At 50.3% G+C, this 27,181-nt stretch overlaps 1 protein-coding gene across 1 annotated transcript; it reads right to left on the bottom strand.

Annotated features, from left to right (window-relative positions):
- Positions 1–791: 791 nt before the first annotated feature.
- LPO (lactoperoxidase) lies at positions 792–25,831 on the bottom strand. The gene is made up of 14 exons (XM_059149333.1): positions 25,774–25,831; positions 24,796–25,134; positions 20,730–20,807; positions 19,504–19,591; positions 15,006–15,166; positions 12,731–12,848; positions 12,287–12,416; positions 11,304–11,510; positions 9,491–9,815; positions 7,082–7,242; positions 4,708–4,960; positions 3,380–3,553; positions 2,230–2,467; positions 792–2,062 (listed from the first exon to the last, which is right to left on the bottom strand). The coding sequence occupies exons 3-14, from the start codon at positions 20,803–20,805 to the stop codon at positions 1,855–1,857; spliced, it is 2,139 nt and encodes a 712-aa protein (XP_059005316.1). The 5' UTR covers positions 20,806–20,807; positions 24,796–25,134; positions 25,774–25,831; the 3' UTR covers positions 792–1,854.
- Positions 25,832–27,181: the final 1,350 nt, after the last annotated feature.

Genomic DNA, 27,181 nt, shown 5'->3' with positions numbered 1-27,181 from the left:
CTCCGGGCCCGGACAAGCCCAGCAGACTATCCTGACTCACCTTCCACCCACACCATCCCAGAGAACAGACACTGCGGTCACCAAGGCCTCACGTGCCTTCACTGCTCTAGCCAGTGTCTGCTGTGTCCTCACTCTGTGTCAGGCCTGTGTCAGGGGTTGGGAGATGGAGGGGACACAACGCTGTCCTGCAGGAGAGAAAGGACAGAGGTGTGATAGGAAGGTAGGCCCTTCCCAGGTGATGGGGTGCCTCTGGCTCGGGCATCCCTGCAGCCTGGCATGGTGGCTCGGAGGCCCTCAAGAGAGCAGACTCCTCAGTCCTGGCTTCATGCAGCCAGTTTCCGAGAGCAGGGACAGCAGATGGCTGGCTGGGCCCAGGAGGACAGAGCCAGAGCTGACGGAAGGGAAGAAGGTATTTCCCAGATAATCTTGCCTGGAGCTTGACCCCCTCTATCTGAGACTGGTGGGCTCCCCTGCGCCCCGTCCCAACTGGAAGCCTGAAGGTGCAGGATACTGAGGCTTGTGTACCCATAGGAGCCACAGGCCACATTAAGACCTCCCATAACAGGACAAATACTCCACATTTCACTGATGCCAGAGAGGTGATGGGGCTTCTCTGAAGCTCAAAGACATAGGTGCGAGAGCTAGGACAACAGCCCAGGTCTTTGGCCTCCTGGACTCTTCCCAGAGGATGGCTAAGAGCCTCCCACCCCTACTCCACCGCTCAGGGGACCTGGAGGTGCCAGCTAGGCTGACCGTACCTGGAGGGTCATTTTATTTATTTATTAAAAAAATTTTTTTTTAAAGATTTTATTTATTTATTTGACAGAGAGAGATCACAACTAGGCAGAGGCAGGCAGAGAGAGAGGGGGAAGCAGGCTCCCCCCTGAGCAGAGAGCCCGACACGGGGCTCGATCCCAGGACCCTGAGATCATGACCCGAGCCGAAGGCAGGGGCTCAAGCCACTGAGCCACCCAGGCACCCCAAGGAGGGTCATTTTAAAAGAAGACATGAGTATATATTGGGTAGCAGTGCAAGGAATATTCTGGAGATGCCCCTTCAAGGGTCTTATAGGCTCCAAAGACTGCCCTCAAAGAAGAGGGTAGTTCCCAGAAGGGTTTCTGGAAGGAAAATCAACTTTAGCTGTAGAAGAATCCAGGCTTGGAAGTCCTCCCTGTTTGATCCCTGGACAGCACCCCAAACCCTCTCCCTTGGCTCTATCTGTGGTCATTGTTTCTTTCCCCAGGAGCCCCTTGCTTCCTTCTTTTCTCTGAGAACTGAAATCTCCCCACACCATAACTTCTCACCCCCTAGACCCATGCACACAGCATCTTAGTGTAAGACATGTCTGCGCTGTAAACCTCCAGTTACTTATGTGGCCGTGGTTCCAAGGTCGGCCTTCCGGAAGGGAATAGCGTCACTGCCACTACCTTCAGTCACCCATCAGATGTTTATTGAGCCTGTGCTGTGTGCTGAGCGTCATGCTGGGTGCCACAGGGGACACACGGAAGCAGACTGGTCTCTGGCTCAAGGAGCTTACAATCTAGTTGTAAGAGCCCAACGGCCGCGGCCTCAGATGAGACATGTTGCAGGGAGAGGATAGGAGACATCCTGTGGACCGAGGGGATGACGTAGGAGCAGTAGAATTCAGGTGGAAATGCTGGGAAGGCTGAGGTGCTGGTCTTGGGCTTGAGCACAGTGTGCATCTGGTGAGTAGAGAGAAACCTGGCTGGAAAGAAGGGCCGGGATGGGGTGTGGAGCTCTAAGGAACGGGGTCACCAAACTTGCTTGAAATGGGATCAAGGACCAAAGGGAGCGCTACTGCACAGTGCCACGGAGGCCAGGAAGCCTGGGTCCCTAATTCTCCACTGAGGCCCAGGGTGACAGGTCCAGCTTGTCAATGGCCGAGCAATCCACAAAGCCCTGGGGGTAGCTGTTGGCCTGGAATGGGTCGCGTGGGACCTTGGTGATGTGGGTGTTGTCACAGACCAGACGTGAGAAGGACATTTTCTGGAGAGAGTCCCGTTGCTTCTCAGTGAAGACCCCAGGGTTCTCCCACCAGAATCTGCAGAGACAGAAGCAGGGTCTGTCCACACAGCCCCGCTGGCGGCCCCTCCCGCGCCCACTATGGTGAAGGGGAAGGAAGGAGGTGGCTGGGAACACGTGGAGGTCTGGGCCCCCCCACAGAAAAGGGTCTGCTCTCCCCTGTCTTCCTCACAAGATCTCACTTGCCTGTCTCCGTCACGGATTTGCTGGAACTGCTTCCCCAGGAGGCAGGCCAGGAGAGACCCCACTCGGCCCCTCTCTACCAGGGGCTCAGCAACGCCCCCAACCCAGATGTCAATGTTGTCAGGGGTTCCGTAGAGATCCAGTAACTTCTTAGCCAGCCTCCGGTTCTTCAGCACAGCGTTCAGCTCCTTCAGGGTCTGGGGCCGGGGGAGGTCACAGAAGCCTCTCCAGGAGTTGTACCCTAGGGCAGAGGGGCCGAGGCTGTCTCATCCCAGGGGCTTCTTCCCCATAACTCTCCTTGGGGACATACCTGCTCCAGTTCCACCGGCCCCAGAAAGCCTGGCCTCATAGCCTCGGGGGCAGGGTGGGCAGGGCTCCATTGTTTTACACTTGTGGTCCTTGAGGCTTGAGAAGGGTAGCAGGTTACACGGGGCTCGCTGTGGGCCCAGGCACTATGCCAAGCTCTGTACAAATATGTCAGCTGAAGAAGAGAGATGCTAAGTAACTTGCCCAACATGTCCCTAGAAATGGCACAGCTGGGATTTGAAACCCGGGCTGTCAGCTCTTAATTACTACATTAAATTGCCTTTTGTGGGCACAAAAGAAAGGTCCAAAAGTCATTGGTTTGTCTCTATTCTCCTTTCTTAATGTTTTTCTGGGATTTTTTAAACCAGCTTGACAAGTCAGTTGTTGGCCTCTTGTTCATCTGAGGAGCTCTGGAATGGTACTAGGTATGTTCTCTTATCTCTGCAGTAGGGAGAATGGAAGGCTCCATTTCACAGATGAACAAAATAAATTTTTTAAAAACTGGCATCTGGGGGGTGCCTGGGTGACTCAGTGGGTTAAGCCTCTGCCTTCGGCTCAGGTCATGGTCTCAGGGTCCTGGGATTGAGCCCTGCATCAGGCTCCCTGCTCAGCAGGAAGCCTGCTTCTCTCTCTCTCTCTCTTTGCCTGCCTCTCTGCCTACTTGTGATCTGTCAGATGTATAAATAAAATCTTTTTAAAAATAAAATAAAATAAAAAAATAAAAACTGGCATCTCTGCTAAAGTTTTAGAATTGGCCAGATCCCCTGGGTTATAGAAGAGAGTCCCTAAGACCCTCAGAAAGTAACGAGAAGTTCCCTGGGCCAGGCGGGACCCCAGGCCCACTCACCAGGCATCCCATGGTCTCGGCCCCGCTGTATGTTGATGGCGGCCAGGTCAAAGCCGTGGATCTTGTGGGTGGGCTGGAAAAGCTTGTTGCGCAGCTCTCTTGTCATCATTTTGTTCTGATCCAGGAGCTTGGACTTCTTGGCCAGCAGGCCCCTGACCAGAGGGTCAATTCCACCTGCAAGGGAGGAATTGAGGCCATCCTGGGGGCGGGGGGTAGGGTGAGGCTGTCTTCCACTGCTAGCCCCTCCCTCCACCAGACGTTTCCTATCAGGTAAAAAGTGAGGCCAACTGAACATCTCAGGCTGGCAGCCGGGAGAGAAGAGCGAGGCGCAGCCTTCAGGGTGTGCTGGGCCGAGGGCGTCTAGACTGCCTGCTGGGGGTGAGGAGGGGCTGGGGAACGGACCTTCCTGGGATGATGGCAGGAATATAAGCTTCAGGAGTTTTCTGAGCTTGGGCTCAGAGAGTCGGCGCGTTTTCCTTCCATGTGTTCCCCCGGGGAACTCTGAAGCATGGGGAGAGGTAGCAGGAGGCTACAGAGAAAGGCCCTGAGTTGTCAGGACTTAAGCAAAGCCAGGTTCAGTGCAGCCCCGCCCAGCCTAAAGAGGAACTGGCCCAATCTTTGGCACCTGATGGAGGTGGAGAGTCCTAGAGGACAGCAGAAAAGAGTAATTTATTTACCAGACCCATGAATTCTTTCTGTAGGGAAGCCTGTGGCAGGGAAAGGTCAGACACCTTGGAGGCCAGAGGAGGAGAGAAAGAAGTATAACTCATTTATTGACCACCTCCTGGGTCTCAGAAACCATTGTAGTGCTCTCCACACCTGTGCCACATGATTTTTTGTATATCCTACTGCTGTGGGTACCATTGTGGTCCCTGTTTTACAGATGAGGAAACTGCGGCTCAATGAGGTGAATTCACTTGCCCAAGGTCACATAGGAAGGAAGTTCCTGGAATCTGACTTCTAAGCCAGGGTTCTCTAGAAGAAGGGCGCCGTGCAGGACAGCCAGGTCACAGTGCCTCCCTGAAAGGACATACTGTCTTTTTTTTTTTTTTTTTTTAGGACTTTATTTATTTATTTAACAGATTGAGAGAGAGAGAGAGAGAGAGAGATCACAAGTAGGCAGAGAGGCAGGCAGAGAGAGAGGGGGAAGCAGGCTCCCTGCTGAGCAGAGAGCCCGACTCGGGGCTTGATTCCAGGACCCTGAGATCATGACCTGAGCCGAAGGCAGAGGCTTCGACTCGGGGCTTGATCCCAGGACCCTGAGATCATGACCCGAGCCGAAGGCAGAGGCTTTAACCCACTGACCCACCCAGGCGCCCCAGACGTACCGTCTTTGACTATCCTCCAGGTGTTGAAGAAGAGGGTGTGAAGAGGAAGCTCTGCCTCTGGACCCCACGGCTGATAGTTCTCATCCAGGCGGGACACAGTCGAGGGGACCTCCAAGTGGCCAAAGCGGAAGGCAAAGGTGAAGACGTTGGAAATTCGGGGGTCGGCAGATTTGTTATAGCCTTGGTATGGGGGGATCCACTTCTGCATCTCCTCACCGAGCACAATGGGTAGGTAGTCCCTAAAGGTGATAATCTGCAGGGGGAGAAACATCATGAGCCGAGGGTGGGAGAATGCAGAGACCTCTGCAGAGTGAGGCTGGAGGAAGCTGCATCAAGGGGACAAGTGGCCAAAAATCTAGGAGGGCAAATGGAAAGCAAACGTGCCCATTTCCCTTCCTGTGACCGTGGTAGACAGTTGCTAACTGATCATGACATTCTTTCTGCTGGCTGCTCATCGTCGGCCTCGAAACACGGGCCCTACTGATCAGTCCTTTGAATTGGCACTAGACATGTACTCTCTTGGTCACCTCTGCTCCAGGTCTATGGCCTTGAAGCTAAAGTGACAGTCCTCGTGTGTCACTTGAACATAACGATGCCACATCATCCAACTTTTCCCCATAGAGCCCAGAGCAAAAGGAACGATGAACCACAGGAATGGTTCACAGTGTGAGTTCACCTCATCTCCAATTCTGAGACAAATGTTGCGCCATGGAGAAGCAAGTTGGGGGGCTTGTTATACTCAAAGCAATGAGCTAACACAAACAGAGGAAAAAAAGAGAAAATCATGACACCACATAATGCAATAATTCTATTTTTTCTTTTTTCTAATCTTTGTCCATATGACGCATATTTTTACACACTTGTGCTCATAGAGAAGACATACTTTTACTTTCTGCTTTTTCATTTCAAGCTTCTCATGTTTCTACCTAGCTCACCATTACTATGTATTTCAACCTGCATAAAATTCTCTTGCATTCACGGATCCTTTTCTTATTGTTTTACTTTTAGGTTGCTTCCAATTTGTTCAGCAGCAAAGGCTATAGGGATTTCATCCTTGGAGCAGGCAGCTGCTTCTCAGACTCTGCAAGGTAGCTGTGGCATCAGACCAAGCTGGTTAGTCAGATTCTCACTCTCAGAAATTTTGGAGTTTTGGATCCCACAGTCCTGGACAGTTCACAGTGGCATCATTCAGAATAGCCCCAAACTGGAAACCATTCTAATGTCCTTCAGTGGGTAGATGGTTAAGTCAACCATTGAACACTGCTCAGCAGCAGAAAGGGAGGGACTTTACACCTGCAACAATCCCAGCGGACCTCAGGGGCATTACGCTGAATGGAAAGAGCTGATCTCAAAAGGATACAGACTGTTCTGGAAACAACGTAACTGTACAGACAGAGGGCAGACTGGTGATCACCTGTGGATAGGGACCTGGAAGGGGGTGGGTGGGTGCAGCTCTCAGAGGGTAGCAGGCAGGAGACTTGTGGTGATGGCAGAGTAAAGTTTCTTTATTGTGGGGGTGATTCCCTGAGACCACCCATGTGATAAAGTTGCACAGACACACACACACACACGCACACACACACACATACATACACACACGACTGTATTTCTAACGGGTGAAATCTGAATAAGACCTTTGGTTTTTGTCAATGTTAATGTCCTGGTTTGTTTGTTTGTTTGTTTGTTTTAATTTGACAGAGAGATCCCAAGTAGGCAGAGAGGCAGGTGGAGAGAGAGGGGTGAGCAGGCTCCTCGCTGAGCAGAGAGCCTGATGCGGGGCTTGATCCCAGGACCCCGAAATCATGACCCCAGCCGAAGACAGAGGCTTAACCCACTGAGCCACCCAGGTGCCCCAATGTCCTGCTTTTGATGTTGTACCACAGTCATGCAAAACATTAGCACTGGGGGAGCCTGAGTGCATGTGCTGCTTGTTTACAACTTCCTAAGAATCTGTACTTATTTTTTAAAAAATGCTTAAATATGTGCCCAGTTAATTCTAGCTAGTCAATCAGCCTATCTCCTAGCACTGGACGATGCCTGTGACCTGTGGCTTGGATGTGGAGAATTGACAAGAAAAGCATCCAGCTGAAACAGCTCGCCTAGCTGCTGTTCAACGGTCCTGGGCATGACAGAGACTTTGGTCCCAGGAATGACACTGGAGTGACCAACATACAAATGACTCTCGGACACTCTGAATCCAGATATTTGTTTTGGGGCAAAGATGCTAAAGAAATGAAAGAGAGGGTGAGAAGCATGAGACAGAAGGAAAGAAGAAACAGAGAAGGAGAAGGGGAAGCAGAGGTAGGGGAAACAGAGCAGAGCCAGGGGTGGAAGCCAGGTGGGCATGGGAGGCAGGGCTCCTGGGCTTCTGTACCTGCACGAAGGCTCCCAGTATCTTCCGGGCTTCCTGGTAGACCTTCTCTCCATCCCAGTGAGGGTTGAGTCTCTTTAGCTCAGTGGCCAGCCGGTTGTGCTCTCGGAGAAAGAGGGTGTGGGAAGTGGCCAGCAAGATCTGCTCGGAGGCTCGGGAATCTCCTGAAAGCCCAGAAGGCAGGAAGGTTTGTTTCCCCAGAGCAGCCCCAGAACCCAGTAATCTGCGCAAAGAAATAGATGATAGTGCCCCCAAGGGCCCTTCTCCTAAGCCCCTCCTTATAGTTAACCTAAGGGAAGTCAAGTGGAAAAGGGATCAGGACGGGGAGTCGCAGGTTTGAATCTTAGCTTCACACTCACAATTTTTAGCTGAGTCACTTTGGACAAGTTACTGGGCACTTCCAAGGCTCAGTCTGTGGGAGAATGGGGATAATAACGCTGACTGCACAAGAGTGTGCTAAAAACTACAGATGACACTAAAAAGGAAAATTTTGCTGATTACAATCCCAACTGCTCACTAAAACGGGGCAGTACAAATTAACGGAGGCTTTTTGGTGGAGCAACTTCGGAAGTTTTAGGAATGCCAGTTTGAGGCCAGGAGCATGGGTAGGGTCGAATTTCTCCGTGCAATAACGGGAGAAGAATCTAGAGATGGGGGTCTTTGGGAGAAAGGAAAGAAGGGAGGAATGGGGGTGGGGACTTAGTTAACTGGCAGAAGAGCAGGTGTTTCACAAGGGGACATTTTGTGTCCTCTGATCTTCAGGAAAAGTCTACTAAACTCACAAACGCTTGGTATGCACGGGTATTTTTATGGAAAACAGCAAAGGGTTTGGTTTTGTATCTGGATTGATGTGAGATATGTGTGAACATGGAATCCAAGAGGTCTACCCAAGAGATCTGGGCCTATGGACTGGCTTTCTGCCATGTCTGTCTGGGTGGGCAGGGGGTTTGTCCTGCAGAGTGGATTTTTGGAAGAGGAAAGGTCTCCAGAAGCCCAAGGCAGAGGGCCTGAGGGCATATCAGGAGGACATGAGCCCCCAGAATGAACAGAATTGGGGGGCTTTGGTTGTGCGCAGGTTGTATAGAGTGGGGACTTTGTGTTGAGTTTATAAAAAACCTTAAAAATAGGCATTCCTAGGGTGCCTGGGTGGCTCAGTCGTTAAGTGTCTGCCTTCGGCTCAGGTCCTGATCCCAGGGTCCTGAGATTGAGCCCCGCATCAGGCTCTCTGCTCAACAGGAAGCCTGCTGCTCCCTCTCCCACTCCCCCTGCTTGTGCTCCCTCTCTCACTGTGTCTCTCTGTCAAATAAATAAAATATATTTTTTAAAAATAGGCATTCCTCTTAATCTAGAATCTCCTCCTCTAGCAAGTTATCTTAATAAAATTATTAAAAACGAGGGGCACCTGGGTAGCTCAGTCAGTTAAATGTCTGCCTTCAGCTCAGATCATGATCCTAGGGTCCTGAGATCGAGCCCCACATGGGGCTTCCTGCTCAGCAGGGAGTCTGCTTCTCCCTTTGTCCCTTTCCTCCACTTGTGCTCTGTCTCTCTCTAATAAATAAATAAAATCTTCAAAAAAGTAAAAATTAAAAAATGAGTACAAAGATTCATCAACAAGGATGTTCATGACCTAAAAAACAGCAATAAATCACAGAAAATCTAGAATTATTATTATTATTTTTTTTAAAGATTTTATTTATTTATTTGACAGAGAGAGATCACAAGTAGGCAGACAGGCAGGCAGAGAGAGAGGGGGAAGCAGGCTCCCTGCTGAGCAGAGAGCCCGATGCGGGACTCGATCCCAGGACCCTGAGATCATGACCTGAGCTGAAGGCAGCGGCTTAACCCACTGAGCCACCCAGGCGCCCCGAAAATCTAGAATTATTTAAATGCTTCCAAGTAGGGTTGATAAAATAAATTATATGTCATGGAATACCAGGCAGCCAGTAAAAATCAAGTTGTAGAAGAATGATTAATGATGTGATATATTACATGAAGATATCAGGTTATAGAACATAACTGATTGTATAACCCCAATTATATAAAAACAGTGTAGAACTCTACCTATGATTTTTTTCAAAAAACTCTGGAAAGATGGGCACTAAAAATGTTAACAATCATTATTGGTGGGTGGCGGGGTTTTGTGGATTTTATTATTTGTGCTTCTCTGAACTGATTTGTTTTTTTTTTCATAGTGAATACACGTTCTTAGATTTGTTTTCATCTGGGCCCTTCTGCCACGCCTGAACCGGAGCCAGAGGCGGTGGCGACTTGGTGTGCGTTTTTTTTTCCAGAAGGCACAGGAGAAGAGGCAGTGGCAAAGCCTCTTTGGAAGTGCCTAGTAGCCTCCTGAAGCTTTTTTGGTGTCTCTCTGCTCCCAGTCCTTGGGTCCGTCTGTTCCCAGCCTAGACTCACCTGCCAGGAAGCAGGGCACTCGGGCGGTGGCATTGATGAACTCACAGGGGCTTGGCTTCTTGATGTCGAAGGGCAGGTAAGCCAGTCCATGGTCACAGAACTCCTGGTTCACAGCCATGAGGCCCAGTGGGCTGCTGAGGTTGCGAAGGCGGCTGGCCAGGCTGGGTTCGGGGCCGTATACCAAGCTGGCGTCCAGGAAGGAGGTCAGAGCGTTGATCTGATCTCGAGCCAGGGACTGGTAAGGTGGAGTGGGGCAGACGAACCCAGCTCGGAAGAAAGGCATGCATTTTCCTTGAGTCTTCAGCTTGGGGTCATTGGGAGGGAACTGTGGAGAGATTGGGGTAGGTGACTGGGCAGAGCTGGCACAGCTGGGAACTGACAACCTCTCCCCAGGGCAGGTCTGGATGCGGCTGGCAAAGATGCTGACGGAGCCCTCCTGGAACCCTGAGACCAGACACTGGCTCCAGAAACCTCCTGCTGACATTGTACCTCCTGGGCCACGATGCCCTGAAGTTCTTTACATTGCCACCATGTAAAATAGGCTCAGGGGGATCATTCAATCTTTCATAGCAAAGCTTCCACATTTTTGGTGGGGAGGGAGTCCTGAGATCCCTGGACAGGGAAGCAAGACATGACCCAGGAAAGGCTCTCTTACTAATTATTACCAACAACAGCTACCATTTATTTATTTTGGATCTAACATGTGCTATGCATAATGCATACCTTTTCTCACTTCGGTCCTCAAAAAAGGTAAGGTAGATCATTTAGTCCCATCTTACAGGTGAGAAAATGGAGGCTCAGAAATGTTAAGTAATTTGCCTAGGAACTTAGAAACTGGAAGGGATATATGGGATTCAGATCTAGATTGACCTCAGTCCACAGCTCATGTTCTTTATATCACAGCACACAACCTTGATTTGTTTGAGTGAATAAATCACTCTTCAACCGTAAAATCACAAATAAGAAGAAAATGGGGCACCATAGCAAGTTCCTCTCTCTTCCTGCTGGAAAGCCCCACGAATCCCAGCCCTGGCTCGGATTCACCCATCCAATCGCATCTCTTTCTGGGAGCAGCCCTCCCAGACCCCACGGTGACTTACAGCAGTGTTCTACCAAATGAACTGTGTATCAAAAGCATCTCCCGGGGGCACCTGGGTGGCTCAGTGGGTTAAGCCTCTGCCTTTGGCTCAGGTCATGATCCCAGTATCCTGGGATGGAGCCCCGAGTCTGGCTCTCTGCTCAGCGGGGAGCCTGCTTCCCCCTCTCTCTCTGCCTGCCTCTCTGCCTACTTGTGACCTCTCTCTCTCTGTCAAATAAATAAATAAAATCTTAAAAAAAAAAAAAAAAAGCATCTCCCGGGGATCCTGGTATAATGTAGACTTTGTTTCTCTCCGTCTGGGAGGAAGCTTGAGCTTTAATATCCCTAGTAATGGGAGGAAGCTTGAGCTTTAATATCCCTAGTAAGTCCCTAAGTGATGCCACTGCTTCCAGGGCAGGCACGGAGATGACCCTACCCAGAGCTCCCCCCAATTCTGCCATTAGCGATTACTTGCCCATTTCCCACACAGGTCTCAGTCTTTGAGGAAAGGAGCAGTGTTTGATTCCCCAGCGCTTAGCTCACTGCCTGGCATGGAGTCGGTAATAATGTCTATTCATGGGATAAATGGAAGGTGAATGAACGGACGTGTGAGGTTTGGGAAGCCGTCAGATCAGCATTTGGGATCTATCCTGAGCCCCTGGCTGACCAGCTGGGAACGTCTTCCCTGTGGTCAGGGAGGTGAGAGGCTTGTCACTGACAGCCATAGGGGCCTACCATGATGGGGAAGCAGTTGTCTCCCTGGATACAGTACTTGTCACACTGGGCTTTGGAGTACTCGCTGCTCCCCAGCTCGGTGTCGGGGGCAAAGTCCAGGTCATGGTCCACGATTTGACCCCACTGCATGAAGAGCAAGGATCTGTTTTGGTCCAGAACACCCTCCTCGTTCAGGTAATCTACAATCTGGTTGGATACGTCTCGGGTCTGCGGACGGAGAAAGGGCAGGAAGGATTGGAGGAGGAAGAGCTTTGAGGGGTCCAACTCAGCTGCGGTTTACTGTAAACCTCGGGCGCAACAGTGTGTACCTGTGTCCTGTGTACCTTCCATCCCCATGGCAAGTTTGTAAAGTGGATGGCATTACACTTGTCCTATAGGGGACGGCACCCAGTCCTGGAAAGGCCAGGCCAATCCCCAGCAGTCCTGCAGCTACCAAGGTGGGGACAGGACTGTGCACGGGTCTGTGTGACTTGATGGCTTGCAAGGCCAATGCCCTTTCCACGACGGAAGGAGAAAACAAAGTCTCCTGCCATCAGTGTCACTGAGGTGCCAGGTGTCTGGCAATAGGAGAGGGGCTCTGGGGAGGGGCTGCCAACTCAGATGAGGCCAACAGATAGGACTTCCAGGCAAACAACAGCTGATGCACCCCAGGGGCGGGGGCGGGGTAAGCGCAGGCAGGATGGGGCAGGGAGGCCATCTGCCTGGGACACCCCAGGGCATCTGGCCTGTGGGGCCTCCGGGCCGCGACCACCGCGTGGCGGGGCCCCGGGCTCTGCTGCCCTCTCGTGGCACTTTGGGGGAACACCGCCGGGGAGCCCGTCCAAACCTCCATCTCCGCCGCCGCGGCCTCGCCTCGCACCCTCTACCCTCCCACCTCTTTTTTCTGGCATCCCGCGTGTGTTTGGGGGCGCATCCCCACCCCTCTGACTGCCCTCCCGCCCCCTCCCATTCGGGGCTCGCGCCCACCCCGGGCCCGCCCTCACCAGCGGGACGGGGAAGCCGTTCCGCGTCCTGCCCGGCGTCCACCCGAAGGGCAGGGAGAGCCCGTCCTCGTACTCGGCCGGCAGCCAGCGCGCCAGCGCCCTGTTGGCGGCGCCCAGCGCGGGGTTCCTCCTGAAACCGAGCAAGACCCGCGCTCAGCCCGTGGGGACCTGTGTGGGAGCCGCGGGAGCCTCCGCCCGCGGGAAAGGGGGCGCGGAGGAGACGCCTCTTATATGTGGGGTCTGGGAAGGTCGGGAGGGTTCCAACAGAACCTTCCGGTGGGCCGCAAGCCCAGGAGGGTAAGGTAAAGGGGGCTCTGCCGGGAACGCCCCAGCCGCCCCGGGCCCCGGCTGGGTTGGGCAGGGCAGGCGGGCGGGGCTGGAGCGGGTCCTCTGGGCATGGCCTTTGGGAGGGGCCGCCCCCCACCCGGGCCTATGCCCGCTCACCTGTTATTACAGTCTCCTGTAATGGTTCGGTAAGGACTGTCCTCGTCACATTGCACCACCGGAACAGGGGCGTCACAGCCCACCTCCCAAGACAGTGCAGTCAAGTCCAGACTGGGGTCTGAAACAGAAGGGGCGCCAAAGCTGCTGAGTTCTTTCTCCATTCTGGGGCACTCGGGGAAGGCAGGACACTGAAACCAGAGGTCAACTTACATTTCTTGGAATACAGGTCTATGTTCTAGGGAGGTAATTCTTGGGTGGTTTCTGGTTCAATCCTGACAACTCGCTAAAGTAGAATTTTAATTCCCATTTTGCAGATAAGAAACTGAGATCACAGTGCTGAGGAGACTTTCCCCCGAGGCCAAACAGTTAATTGTGAAAGTTCCCAGAATTGTTAATGATTCTTTGTTTTTATCAGGTCATTTGAAAAAACAGACCTTTCTTTTAGAATGAAAATGCCCTTGAGAGGTAGAGCACCATTAGTCTGAATTAGTTTGGTAAGACTGCTTTTCTTCTAAAGGGGAACCCTCCTGCACTGTTGGTGGGAATGCAAGCTGGTGTAGCCACTCTGGAAAACAGCATGGGTGTTCCTCAAAAAGTTGAAAATAGAGCTACCCTATGACCTAGCAATCGCACTACTGGGTATTTACCCAAAGATACCAAATGCGGTGATCTGAAAGGGCACGTGCACTGGAATGTTTATAGCAGCAATGTCCACAACAGCCAAACTATGGAAAGAACCTAGATGTCCATCAACAGATGACTGGATAAAGAAGATGTGGTATATATACACAATGGAATATTATGCAGCCATCAAAAGAAATGAAAACTTGCCATTTGCGAAGACAGTGGATGGAATTACAGAGTATCATGCTGAGCAAAATAAGTCAATCACAGAAAGACAATTATCATATGATCTCCCTGATTTGAGGAAGTTGAGAGGCAATGTGGGGGGTTTGGGGGGTAGGAAAAGAATAAATGAAACAAGATGGGATCAGGAGAGAGACAAACCATAAGACTCTGAATCACACAAAACAAACTGAGCGTTGCTGGGGGTAGGGGGGTAGGGAGAGGGGGGTTGGGTTATGGACATTGGGGAGGGTATGTGCTATGGTGAGTGCTGTGAAGTGTGTAAACCTGGCGATTCACAGACCTGTACTCCTGGGGCTAATAATACATTATATGTTCATAAATAAATAAATAAATAAATGACTACAATACCTAAAAAACAAAAACAAAAAAAAATTGCTTTTCTTCTAGAGCTTCACTGACATCTGAAGTACCAAGCAAGCAGGAATCTAGATGAGGAAGATGTTGGGAAGGGACAGGGAATTTTCAAGTGAGAAGCACGGTGGTCTTGGAAGGAGTACCATGGTGTGGGGGCTTCAGGCATCGAAGGCGCAGATCGGAGGGAACTGCTAACCTAATGCAGCCTGAGAGGCACCTGGGTGCCTGGGTGGAAGGGAGGCAGGGGAACCTGGTTCTGTGGGGGCTTCGTCAGGGGACCATCTGTGAAGGGTGGCGGGGGCTGGGGTTCAACCTGCCCCTCCTTTGGAGTCTCATAGTTTCAAAGTGATTGCTACTTCTCCCCACCTTGTCCCAGTTTCCTTCTTTTGGAACTTTGGAATTTGCCCAAGTCCTGGGCCACTTATCTTCCCGCACTTGATATTTTCTCAGGGAGAACCTACAGCCTCTTCCTCCGGTTGGGACCAAACCCCTTCCTCCATGACCCTCCAGGAACGGTGACATTTGTTGGGGCGGGGTGGGGGGAGGCGGGCTGAGGGGTTGGAGGAGGTCACGCTCAATCCACTACCTCATTGTTTCAGGTCCTTACCCCAAACAAGAGGGAAATCTCATCTCCTGTGACCTAATCCCAGTAAATCCCCCTGATCAGGTGGTTTAAATGTCTCCTTTACAGGCCGTAGTGGTGGCACTGTGGTTTGGGACAGGGAGCCCATGTTTATTGACTTTAGAACTTCCTCTGGACGGAGGCTTACAGATGGCATTATACAAAGAGCATGAATGTCCCCTCATTTGGAGTTGGCAACGTGATCGTGCTGGGCCTGGGCTCCTTTCTCTGCAAAACACACCCCACATTGACATAGCTTCTTCTCTGTCCCTCCTCGCCCTGCAGGTCCATGACTCTGAGAAGGGAGAGCCGGGAGGACCCCTCCTTGGAGGTGCTCCTAAGAGAGGATGCAGGTTTTGGAGGCTTCTGTTCTCTCTTACAGAGGGATGGCCCCTTGCTGCCATCAGAGGGTTAGTGGGTTTTCTGTACCTGTGGCATTGGTCAAGGCCGCTTTCTGCCTCAGTCTCTTTAAGGACTCCTCCCACACCTGCCCAATGCGGATGGCTGTGCGTGCCCGGCCTTTGGCATGCTTGAGGTACTCGGAGAGCTGTCGAGTGGTGGGTGCCTCGGAGCTCATGGCCGTCTTCAGCCTACAGCAGAGAGCAATGGGAGAGTCATGACCAGACCCCTCGAGTCAGACCCTGTAGAAGGGGCGTGAGGGGACGTGTGGGGATGTGGGCAGCACGCAGGAGACAAGCGTTCCCTGAGTTCTTTTCTCATTTTCCTTTGGATGCCTCTGGAAAATCTCTTCTGGGAGGAGGAAGCTACAGTGTGTCTGGTTCTGAGAAAGGGCAGAGAGCTGGAGCTGAGCGCTGAATGAGAATCAGAGGGTTGTAGCTGTGCTGGCCGGGTCAGAATCAACTGGGGGAAACTTAAAAACACCCAGACCCACGATGTACGGGTTCAGACTGAGGAACTCCTGCCATGTGGCTGTGCAGACCAAGAATTCTAGAACGAGCAAACCTGTGGGCCTGTAGTTCTTCCCATAGAAACACCCCCAGTTCCATGTGACCCTAGAGTCCGAGTGGAGTTTGTTTAGATGTGGGCTGTAGCACCCGCCTTTTATGGACCATTTTTGGGGCAAGATGTTCAGTCTTTTATTCTTAATTTCCCGTGTGTAAAACGAGAAGCCCCAATCCCTGCTCCTAAGAAATTCATGACAACACAGAGATGACTGAGCGCAGGGTGGCGTCAGAAAAGTCCCTCTGTGAGAATCCACCACCCCTTCCCTGTGCCTCAGTCTCCTCAGGGGGGAGAGGAAGGGGTCTATGAGAGGATGTCCGTGGCTCTGAGACTGAAATCTTGGAAGTGGCTCACATTCTCCAAAAGATAGCTCTGCTTTGGGGGGGATGCTCACTAGCTCCAATATCTGGGCTGCCACTCATCAGGTTCTTAGCTATTTCAAGAGTGAGGGGCATGGTGTCTCCGCTGAGGGACTTTCTGGGCTAGCGGGAGAGGCACAAGGACAGCTGTGATAACTGGGTTCTCATCAGCAGGCCTACCCCTGACCAACTTCCCCCAACCTCAATAAAATAGGACCCAGGAAAAGAAACGAGGCTGTCTTGTGGCTGCTGTCGCAGGGACAGCATGGCCCAGTAGCCCAGAGTGCTGCCCTGTCCAACATGGTAACTGCCAGCCATGTGTGGCTATTTAAATGGAACTTCATCAAAATCAAGTTGAATTCAGCTCCTCCCTGGCACTAGCCACATTTTAAGTGCTCAGTAGCCATGTGTGGTTAGTGGCTCCTGTACTGGATGTCCCAGATATAGAACATTGCATTATCCTAGAAAGTTCTAGCGACCAGCCCTGGCCTAGAGTTTGAGCTTAGGAAACAAGATTTGAATGTTTGGCTGTTTTGACTCTGTTTTGATGCCTGCCACTTTCTAGCTGTATGCCTCCGGGCAAGTTACTCAACCTCTCTGTACCCAGCTTCCTTATCCCTAAATGAGGATAATGACAGTAACCTTAGGTCGAACCGTGCTATTTGATCATTTTGCCCTCAACAACAAGCTACTTGACATCGGTGGAGTTAGCACTGCATAGGGTTGTGGGGAGGAGGGAGCGTAAAGCTGGCATAGAATAAACAAACCCTCATGCATGTTAGCATCAGTGCTACCATCCTCATGAGCCAGGACCCAAAGGGACCCCCCCACCCCAGAAACAAGGTGGGCTGCTGAGCCTTGTAGGGCTCTGCCTGGAAGGTCTCACGCAAGGTTGTCTGTGCTCCTTCACGCTTCCTCTGCCCTGAGTTGTGTGTGGCTCTCCTTCCTGAAGGCTGAACCCCGGGGCACTTACCCCCTACTTGGCTAGGGCCTGGGCTCTGCGGGAACAGTCAGGGTGTGGGGAGAATTCTACCCATCTCCAGGCCCGCACCCTCACCCTAGCCACCATGCCCTCCCACCCAGACGGCTGCAGCAGCCTCCTGCTCCCATCCCTCTCCGGTCTCCTGTCCATGCCCCACACAGCCGCAGCAGGGACCTTTTGAGAAGGAAAAATAGACCACGTCACTCTGCATAGCAAAGCCCTTCATCGGCTTATCCTGGGGACATGGATGAATCCATGAGGATTCATGGAGCACTGCACACGTGCTCCTAATGTTGCAGAACATCTTCATCACCCCCAAAAGAGACGCTGTACTCCTTAAGCAGTCACTTCCCGTTCCTCCCCTGCTCCCTCTTCCTCACCGACCCCTCCCCCAGCAACCACTGATCTGCTTTCTGACTCCCTGGCCCTCAGGACCCGCCTCTCTCTCTCACGCCTCCACCAGCACTGGCCCTCTTAGCCTCCGAAACCTCTTTCCTGCCTTAGCACCTTTGCCTTTGTCCCTCCCCTGCCCAGCTCTCTACATGGCTAGCTGCTTCTCATCCTTGTCAGGCTTCCCTGGTCCCTGACCTCCAGCAGCAACCTTTGCTCTGTGTATTTCCCTGGTCCTTTTCACAAATCATGACTTGGATTGTTTGTGTTCGTGTCAGGAGAGGTTTCCGTATGATCCTTTATGTCTGAGGCTCCTGAGTCCAAGAACTAACCAGTGGGGATGAGTCCCAAAGCCGGGCCAGTCGTCCTGTGCACAACTTGCAAAGAAGTGAGGAACTCTGATGTTGTGGGTTTTACTCTAGCCCCACCTTGGGGTGATAGAAGGGTTGAAGCTAAGCTGGGAGAGAATGTTCCTTTGGAGGTGGCTGCTGAAGTCCCAGGTACTTCCCTGCTGCCAATCTGGGGCTTCCCCCTGTGCTTTAATTCTGGTGACAAGGACCTCAGGAGGAGGGCCTGACTGTGTGTCCTAGAGTCATGGCCAGTGGTTGGCACCTGCTCAAAGAGCCCCACGGGGTGGTGGCTGTCACTATGCACCTGAGAGAAAGCGTGAGCCAGACAGGGCAGCCCTGGGCAAAGTCTACACAGCCTCTGGCCACGGAGCAAAGCCTTTTGTCTTCTAGAGCCTGCTTAAAAGGGACCTGTCTCACGAGGGGGCTGGGAGGTGAGAGCTGAGCCAGATGGTTCTGGGTTGAGGGTTGGAGCTGTAGGCTACTGGCCAGAGACTTCTCTGGGTTAGGCAGCTGGCAGCAGAATCTCCCAGAGAGCTGACAAGTGCCCCAGGTGGGGAAGACCCTCTGTCTTCCTCAAGGCACTACGCTGTGAGGTGACTTAGACCTTGACCTCTGGTGTCTCTCCCCCTTTCCCCAACGTAACCCTAAGGAGTCAGACACCTGTGCTGGGGGAGAGAGAGGAGCCCAGGAAAGAGAGGGATCTGCAGACTGTGCTCCCTTTCTCACTCTAAGCCTAATGCGGCCCCGAGCTGAGGGAGGTGAGATGCTCTGGATTTGTTCTCCTTATGCTGACGTAGGAACTCCTGAAGGGACACTGTTCTTGGGACTAGAAGTGACGACAGAATGTATTGTCATCTAAAAGTCAGCAGAACAGGGGGTACCTGGGTGGCTCAGTGGGTTAAGCCTCTGCCTTCAGCTCAGGTCATGATCTTGGGGTCCTGGGATCGAGTCCCACATCAGGCTCTCTCTCTCTCTCTGCCTGCCTCTCTGCTTACTTGTGATCTCTCTCTCTCTCTCTCTCTGGGTCAAATAAAAGTCAGAACACTTAATGGGACTGCTTAAGAGTTCATTCAAAGGCCAAGAAGGAAGGAAGCCTCAATTCCAGCACAAAGGGACAGCAAGAGGAAGGAATAAAGTTGCCTTCTGCTCAACACAATGGTTATTGTTGGTCTGCCTTTAGCTGGCTGGGCTTGGTGAGGGCAGGGACCCAGCCGGCACAGCCCGCAGAGCTGGGGTCGGAGATCCCAACCCCACCTGTGGTTGGAGGGTGGCTCACTCTGCTGGTACCCTGTGGGGTCCCCAGGCACCCTCGGGTCTTCTTATGGGGTTGGGGTGATGTGACCCTAGCCACCCCGGGTGCAGCTGCTGAAGGCTCACATCTGAACCCGTCTGGTGTGATTACTGAGCCAGTCCTTGCTTAACTTCCTCCTTTGAGCTCCCCAGCTCGTCCCCTCACTCCATTCACAGCTTTCCTGAGAGCATGCCTTAGTAAGACCGCCTGTGTAGGAACCCACGCGTCAGATTCTGCTCCCAGGGAACTGGACTTAAGTTAGTCAATGTTAGTTGAACGAACAGAGAAATTCTACCTACAAGCTTGCTGAGACTCTGGAATGCATGACCCAAGGAAACACTGGGCCACGCGGAAGAAAGTCCTTACAGGGTGAGATTAGACATCCTCTTCAAGGTGGTTTACGGGCTGAGGATTTTTAAGACTCTAGTGGGCTATTACTCCCACTTGGCACACACTACAGGCCAAGGAGGTGGGGTGAGGGTAGCACAGCTTGTAAAAGGCTTTGCTTGGGTTTGTCAGGGCTGGCCCGGAGGTGCTTGTCATTAGTTAGAAGCCAGGAAGGGGAGGTAGGCTGTGTGTGCATCTCACGTACCTGGTCCGGGATTCCAGAAAGGCCTTGTTGACTTGGACCTTGACCTGACTCACGGCATCAGAGATGGCAGCAGTCATGGTGGTCTGTGCTTGGAGAGGGAGGGGCAAAGAGCCAAGTATCTGACACCATTCCTTTGAGATACCCTCTGCTTCTGTCTCCCTCTTTCTCAGCCATTACCCCCACCCCTTAAATCTGGGCAGGCAGAAGACCGAGATTAGGAAACATTCACAAGAAAGAGAAAAAGCACAGAATGGGACGGATATTCTCTGGGCCTTGCTAAGATGTCAAAGTCGCTCTTCAGGAGTCCACTAGAATACCCAGAGATGGGACTAAGGTGGGTGACCATTCAGGTTGGCTCAGGCTACTGGGCTGTGGGGATTTTTCTGGTTCTTGGTAAGATAGATGCTTAAGCGAGTCCATCAAAGGGCTTGGCTGATCAGGGCCCTGAGGTACAGAAGGGGATGGCACAAGGTAGAGGAAGGATTTCTTCTTGTTTTCACTTGTATTGCCCTCTAGTGCATGGGAGGCAGGATGCATTCTCTGAACAGGGAAGTCTGGTGAGTTAAATGGTGTCCTCCCCCCAAATACATGTTCAGCCAGAACCTCAGAATATGACCCTATTTGGAAATAAGGTCTTTGCAGATGTAATGAATTCGGATGAAGTCATAAAGGTACAGGATTAGGGTAGGCTCTAAATCCAATGACTAGTGATATTACGGCAAGAGGAGAGGGCACACGGGATTCACATAGGTGTGGGAAGACAGGGACAGAGACTGGACTGCTGCAGCTCTAGGCCAAGGAGTACAGAACTTGCTGGAGCCACCAGAAGCTAAGAAGAAGGAAGAAAGGATTCTCCTCTAGAGCCTTCAGAGGAATGGGACTCTGCTGGCACCTTGATTTTTGGATTTCTAACCTCCTGGACTATAGGAAAATAAATTTCTTTTTTCTTTTTTTTTTTTAAAGATTGATTTATTTATTCCAGAAGTGGGGGAACGGGCAAAGAGAGAGGGAGAGAAAATCCTGAAGCAGACTCCCCATTGAGCGTGGATCCTGATGGAGGGCTCAATCCCAGTACCCCGAGATCGTGACCTGAGCCAAAATCAAGAGTCAGCCACTTAACCAACTGAGCCACCCAGGTGTCCCTAAACTTCTGTTGCCTTATGCCACCCAGTTTGTGGTCCTTTGTTTCAGCAGACCCCAGGAACCCCATATAGGGAGACACTTACCATTTGCAGCCAGTGCTGCAGTCTGGAGCAAGGTCAGGGAGGCCAGAAGGGCTGGGAGATGGAGAAGGACCCGCATTGCTGAAACGAGACCCAGGATCATATGTGAGCTTGCTGTGTTCTCACAGGAGGGAGTGAGTCACAAAAAGGGGATGGTAAAGCAGAGAAGGCCCAGGGACCAGCAGATGCCCTCACACTGGAGCAGAGAAGGGGAGACTAACTCAGCATCTACCATCTGTGAGATCCATGCCAGGTACTGGCACACGTGGGAAGAAGCAGTACTGGAAGGGAAAGAACTTGGGCTTCGGGGTCAGGACATCCTGAGTAGCGTACTTCTGCATTTGCTATAACTAGCTCTGTGACATCGGGCAGGCTACCTAACATCTTTGGGCCCCTGGTCTGCCAAGTGAGGGAGCGAGACCAAGTGACCCAGGATGTCTGACTCTGCCCTGACAGCCTGTGACCCGAGATCCTGCACCTGTGGTGACAGGTGTGAGACATGCTGTTACCAAACCTGGAGCAGGGCTTTGGAGTTCCCCTCCCTCCCTTGAGGATGTATTGCATCAGGGAAGTGTGACTGAGAAGCAGGCACTCAACTCCTCCCTTCTGAAACCAGCAGGGGCTGCCCCTTTCCTTAAAGAGCCAATTTAATGGGAGCATAGGAATGGAAGTCCTGACAAAGCTCAGGGCTTACCCAAGCTCATAGCTTGTCCCAGGCTGCCTGGAGAGATTCCAGCTCTTAGATGAACCCCTCCATTGTAAGCTTTAACCCTAAACCTGAGTCATCAGACTAAAATTGGCACAGCCTTGTTTGCTGATGAGGGGCTCTGGGGCTTACGTAGAGTGTTTCATGAGGTTTGGTGGAATAGAACCAAAATATCTTTCGAGTAGATTCTAGCTCCAGCCCGGGGAAGAACCCACGGCATGCAAATGGAATGATGCCGTGTTTAGACCTTACTGGCAGGCCTCTTCGGTTTCACAGGTGGGCATGGGTTCTCCCCTCCATGTGTATTCCCTGGTTGGACTCCAGAAACATACCAGGGAGAGCATCTCAGATTGGCTGCCCCCTCCATAGTTGCTTGAAGCTCCCTAAGGAAAACTGTGGCTTCCCTAAGGGAAACTTGCCTGAGGGGCCACCCCGCTGGTCTCCTGGACACCCACTGATACACTCCCCTTGAATTAGACCAGCCCAGAAGAGAACTTTGTATCTAGACAAGGTAATTTTGGTCTAACACTCCCCCAATATTTCCCTCTGTCCTTCTACGATTCCCCTACCAACTTTTATCTTGTTGAGTATATTTTTTGTAAGCTAACTCTAGAAAAAAAAAAAAAAAAGTATGAGTAAACACCTTTCTGGCCAAGAGTCTCCTTGGCACTTTTATTTTTTTCCAAAAGGAGTTCCCAAATGGCTTGGGATCCTGTCTTACACTTCTACGACCCCAAGTAGAACCACAGTCCTTCCCTTTGTGACTCGAGGGGACCACTGAGCCAGCAGAAATCTGTCCTTTAAGGCACACAAAGATGATGGTTTGGGAGTAAAAAACAACAACAACAACAAACCAGTACTATATATATTTTTTAATTCTGGTAAAAACACATAGTATAAAATTTAGTATCTTAACCATTTTCAACCATCCTTCACAGTGGTGACTAGTATATTCACGATGTTGTACAACAATCTCTAGAACTATGTCATCTTGCAAAACTGAAACTCTATACCTACTAGAAACCAACTGCTTTTCCCTCTTCCCCTTGCCCCTGGCAACAGCCATATCGTTGATTTTTTAAAAGGGCTGTTGGCTACACAAGTATTCATTACACGACTCTTTTAGTGACTCGTAATAAATTAAAAACAAAAAGGAGAAGGTCCGTCTATGAAAAAGGGCATCATCTGAGATAGACTGAGGAAGAAAAATATCATAGCTGAAGACATGACAGTTGAGAAATCTGAACAGGGAAAAACAACCTCGGGGCTCGTTTCTCTTTTCCTTTCCTTGGGACCCCCTTTATGCTCCCCTCACTGGGAAGCAGGGAAGGGACCTCGAGGCCAAAGTCAAATTGTTTTCCATGTCTTGGCCAACTTCCCTGGTACGTGTGAAGGAAGGACGTAGGGCAGAAAGCAGACCCAAGCAAACGCAAGTTCATGCCACTGCATGGGAAAAAAGCTGTGCTAGAAGATCCTCAAGGATCTTTGAACACCTGGAGGGACACTGTCTACAGCCAGAGCCAAGCAGGACAGAGGCAGGAGGACTTGGAGCTTCACAGTGTAAGAGGCCAACCAGAGGCTTCTGTGATGTTTGGATATTTGTCCACATTCTTATCATCATGCTCAGTGAAGAAGCATGCTCATTTCCTAGTCCTTTGGAAGCCTGGAGCCTTCCCTGTGACATGAAGCATTATCTGGAGACAGAGTCATAGCCTCTGCTTCTCTAATGGCAGGCTGACCGATGAATTATTCATTCTTCAGCAGTCAGGTCAAATGCCACTTTCTCTGTGAAGTGAGCAGACTTCTCCAGGCAAAGTTAGGTCATTCACCTTCCCGTCCTCCTGTACTCTACTCATATCATGTACCTCTGTTTTCATCAGACCATGAGCTCCTCAAGGGCTATGTCTTATTTACTTTTATTTTTTTCCACACCCAAGCATACTGTTGGTACATAATAGGCATAGGTACATATGCTGAATGAATGAAACTCCTAGGACAGAGAAGGAGTTCAGCACCTGGAGGGTTCAGAGGGCGAGGGTGGTGATGGTCCCTTAGCCTACACCTTAATGTGCCTACTAATCACCTGGGGACCTTGTTAAATGCATATTATAACTCAGAAGGTCACAGAAGGGGCCTGAGAGCCTGTACTTCCAACAGGATCCCAGGTGATGCTGATGTTGTTGGTCTGCAGACCACACACTGAGTACCAAAGCCTTCCAGAGACAGGCTTTCGGATTTGCTGAGAAGTCACTACATTACACTGGAATGTAGAAAGGCATGAGAAGGGAAGGAATTAGTGGGATTCTTTTCCATGAGTGACAAGAGCTCTGTTGAGGATGGTGGGTTGAGCCAATAGGAAAACCAACAAACACAATCACTCCTTGAGCAGCTCCAGGGTCAAGAGGGAAACAGTGAGGAGAAAGTTCTTCTCAAGATCTCTTTAGGAGAAACAATCCCACACCTCAGCCACAGGGTTTTGGACATTTGATTACATAAAACACAGTAAAATCCAACCACTCCATTCTCCCAAAGTGAACCCCATTTAATATGATTGCAACTCATATGTCTGATTGAGATTCAGGTGTACACAAGAGCATTGAAGACACCTGGGACTAGACATTCAGGGATAACTAGATGTTTAGATATGTTAGAAATAGCAGGTCTGCGATGCTGGAAACAAGATAAAGAGCTAAGAGCCCCAACTTAGGGAACCCTTAAAACACTGCACAATTTTCCCTCTAGAATGTCACAGGATATCACCTTAGTCTCCAGAACACCATACAGAGCACCATTCTGTTACTCTTCATCCCCAACTCTCTGTGTTATCTCTTAGGCTTCAGTTTCTTTCTTTCTTTCTTTCTTTCTTTTTTTTTTTTTTTTTAAGATTTTTTATTTATTTATTAGAGAGAGACAGTGAGAGAGAGCATGAGTGAGGAGAAGGTCAGAGAGAGAAGCAGACTCCCCGTGGAGCTGGAAGCCTGATGTGGGACTCGATCCCAGGACTCCAGGATCATGACCTGAGCGGAAGACAGTTGTCCAACCAACTGAGCCACTCAGGCGTCCCTAGGCTTCAGTTTCTAAAGAGGATGGATGAGAGGTCTCTGGTATCTTCCAGACCTAAAACTTTACGATTCTTTGACTGTTTTCAGACTCAGAAAAGCTGCCTTGCTCTACCATGGATTTAGTCACATTCTCCCTTACACCAAATAGGCATGAACCACCATGGCGGCAGCCAAATCTGGTGCCAGATATTACCCAAGGAGGACAAGACCCAGTGCAGTACCAAGCTTTCTGAGAAGGCTTTAGGAAATTTCATCATCAACTTTGTAGAAATCAGGAAAGATTAAAGTTAATGAGTCTTACCTGCCAAACGCCTTGGCCTCTGGTGGCAGCCACGGAGTTGTTCTGCTTGGAGGAGCTGACGTTTTATAGCTTCCACCAAGAACTTCTTACTGGGAAAGGCCCAGAAGGAAAGGTTTTGAGGGGCTGATGTGACTAGGAGGAGACACTCAGGTTCAGCAGGAAACACCCTGCGGCTCCAGGCGGATGCACGAGGAAACTGCGGTGATTGGTCGATGCAGTATCACTGGCCCGGTAAAGCAGAACTTCTTCTTCCCATTTTTGAGGTTAAATACATCATCCTCCTGCAGTCGTGGAAGGTAAAACTCCAAACTCTGAGCTCTCCGTGGGATCCGAACAGCTCTTAAGAGAACAGAATTCAAGAACAACTGAATCGCTCTCTTTCCCAGTCACTTATTCACTGTCTTTTGATCCCTTCTTTACTTTTCCCTATTCTTTGTAGAAGCAGGTAGATTTGTCTTTTGGATTTAAAACAATTAAAAAATGCTGACTTTTTTTTTTTTTTTTTCTTCTGGTCTAAATTTCAAAATACTGCCCCTGTTTGAGCCACCAGAGGGGTTCAGAACTCTGGACTTGTTCTCAGCGTGGTAGATTATAAGTCCTTGCTTCTGTCATTATATGGCCCCTGGGAGTCTTTTTACCCTCTGGTATGTCACATTCTCTAGTTACAAAATTGATAGTTAAGTCAGATAATTATTAAGGTGGCCCATGAAAAAATACCAGTATCGGGAAACATAATGATTTAAAGCCTAAATATAATATTATATACCACCCCTACTTCTACAAGTTTGAAACTTCAAGTTCATTAGATCCACACAGGAAGGAAAAAGAAAGGTTCAGAGAAAGTGAAATTTCATCCAGATGTATTTTACAGACAGACTATTTAAAGCATAAGCTCTCTATGAAATTATATCTTGGGTCGAAAATACTCTGGGAGATTGTCAGAAATTCAACAACCAAACGTGAAACTCCTGGGTTTACCTTCCAAAAAGTGATATCCCTTTTCTCCGGCTGATGGAGTGTAGTTAAAACCTGCTTCTCTTGGGATTTGCTCAGGCAAATGAGCTGGGCATCTCGGAAAAAGGCAGCTGTCCAGGAAACATGAGTGAGGGACGTCAGGCTCTTCTTGTTTTCTTTGAAAGACATTTCTGTTCCTCAGCCAAGCATTGTTTCTCTTGGTCTGACCATTCCCTGAACTTTGGGGCTTGTTTCTCAAGGCTCTTGCTTCTGAGTTTCATGCTTTATGGGTTAACAAAGCTGTGTCTTTATATGAACCTTGACCTCGTTGGTTTTGATTGATTTCGAGATGGAACTTTGTTCTAGAAGACCTATGGGATAACACCACTTTCCTAAGTGTGATAATATAGTGAACTGCTGGAGTCAAGGTAACAGCAAAAGGCAGGTCTGACTGTGCCCGGCTCTTGATCATCTTATAACAAGATGTGATATTTTCTAGACCTGACCATTTTTGTAATGGGCAAGGATGGGGCAGTGTCAACTCCAGACCTCTATGATCCTTCCTTTGTTCTCCGTATGAAGCATACCTGGAGCCAGTCACAGGGACATGTAACTGTCCTGTGGTTAATTTGTGTCTTCAGAACTTTGCTGTCATGTGATGACATGTTTTCACGGAGTTATCTCAATCTAGTTAAATCTGTTCAGCACAGCTAGATGTCTCCCTACTAGGGAATGGCAAAGTGGCCTGAGAAATGGAGACTGGAGGACAGAATGTCAAGTAGAGGGGCACCTGGGTGTTCAGTCATTAAGTGCCTGCCTTCAGCTCAGGTCATAATCCCAGGGTCTTGGGATCGAGCCCTGTGTTGGGCTCCCTGTTGGGCAAGGGAGCCTGCTTCTCCCTCTCCCACTCCCCCTACTTGCGCTCTCTCTATTGCTGTGTCTCTCTCTGTCAAATAAATAAATAAAATCTTGAAAAAAAAAAGTCCAGTAGAAAGCTATAAAACCCAACACATTTTCATTTATAAGCGCAGAGATTCCAAGATATTTTAGTAATAGAGCAGCAGCAGCTGGGAGTACCAATGGAGATAGAGTCCAACTGACCTCAGACATGGTTGGGTCACCTTTACCACCTTCCAGAATTAGAATTCTGAATGCTGCATACCAAACCTTTGGCTGGGGCACCTGGGTGGCTCAGTGGGTTAAAGCCTTTGCCTTCGGCTCAGGTCATGATCCCAGGGTCCTGGGATCCAGCCCCACATCGGGCTCTCTGCTCTGCGGGGAGCCTGCTTCCTCCTCTCTCTCTCTGCCTGCCTCTCTGCCTACTTGTGATCTCTGTCTATCAAATAAATAAATAAAATCTTAAAAAAAAAAAAACAACCTTTGGCTGATCAAAGCGACACTCATGGTTAGCGATATAGTGGCCCCTCTCTTT

The sequence above is a fragment of the Mustela lutreola genome, chromosome 15, assembly GCF_030435805.1.
Source record: "Mustela lutreola isolate mMusLut2 chromosome 15, mMusLut2.pri, whole genome shotgun sequence".
NCBI lineage: Eukaryota > Metazoa > Chordata > Mammalia > Carnivora > Mustelidae > Mustela > Mustela lutreola.
The sequence above is the reverse complement of the archived record's forward strand: the minus strand, read 5'-3'. Positions and strand labels throughout refer to the sequence as shown.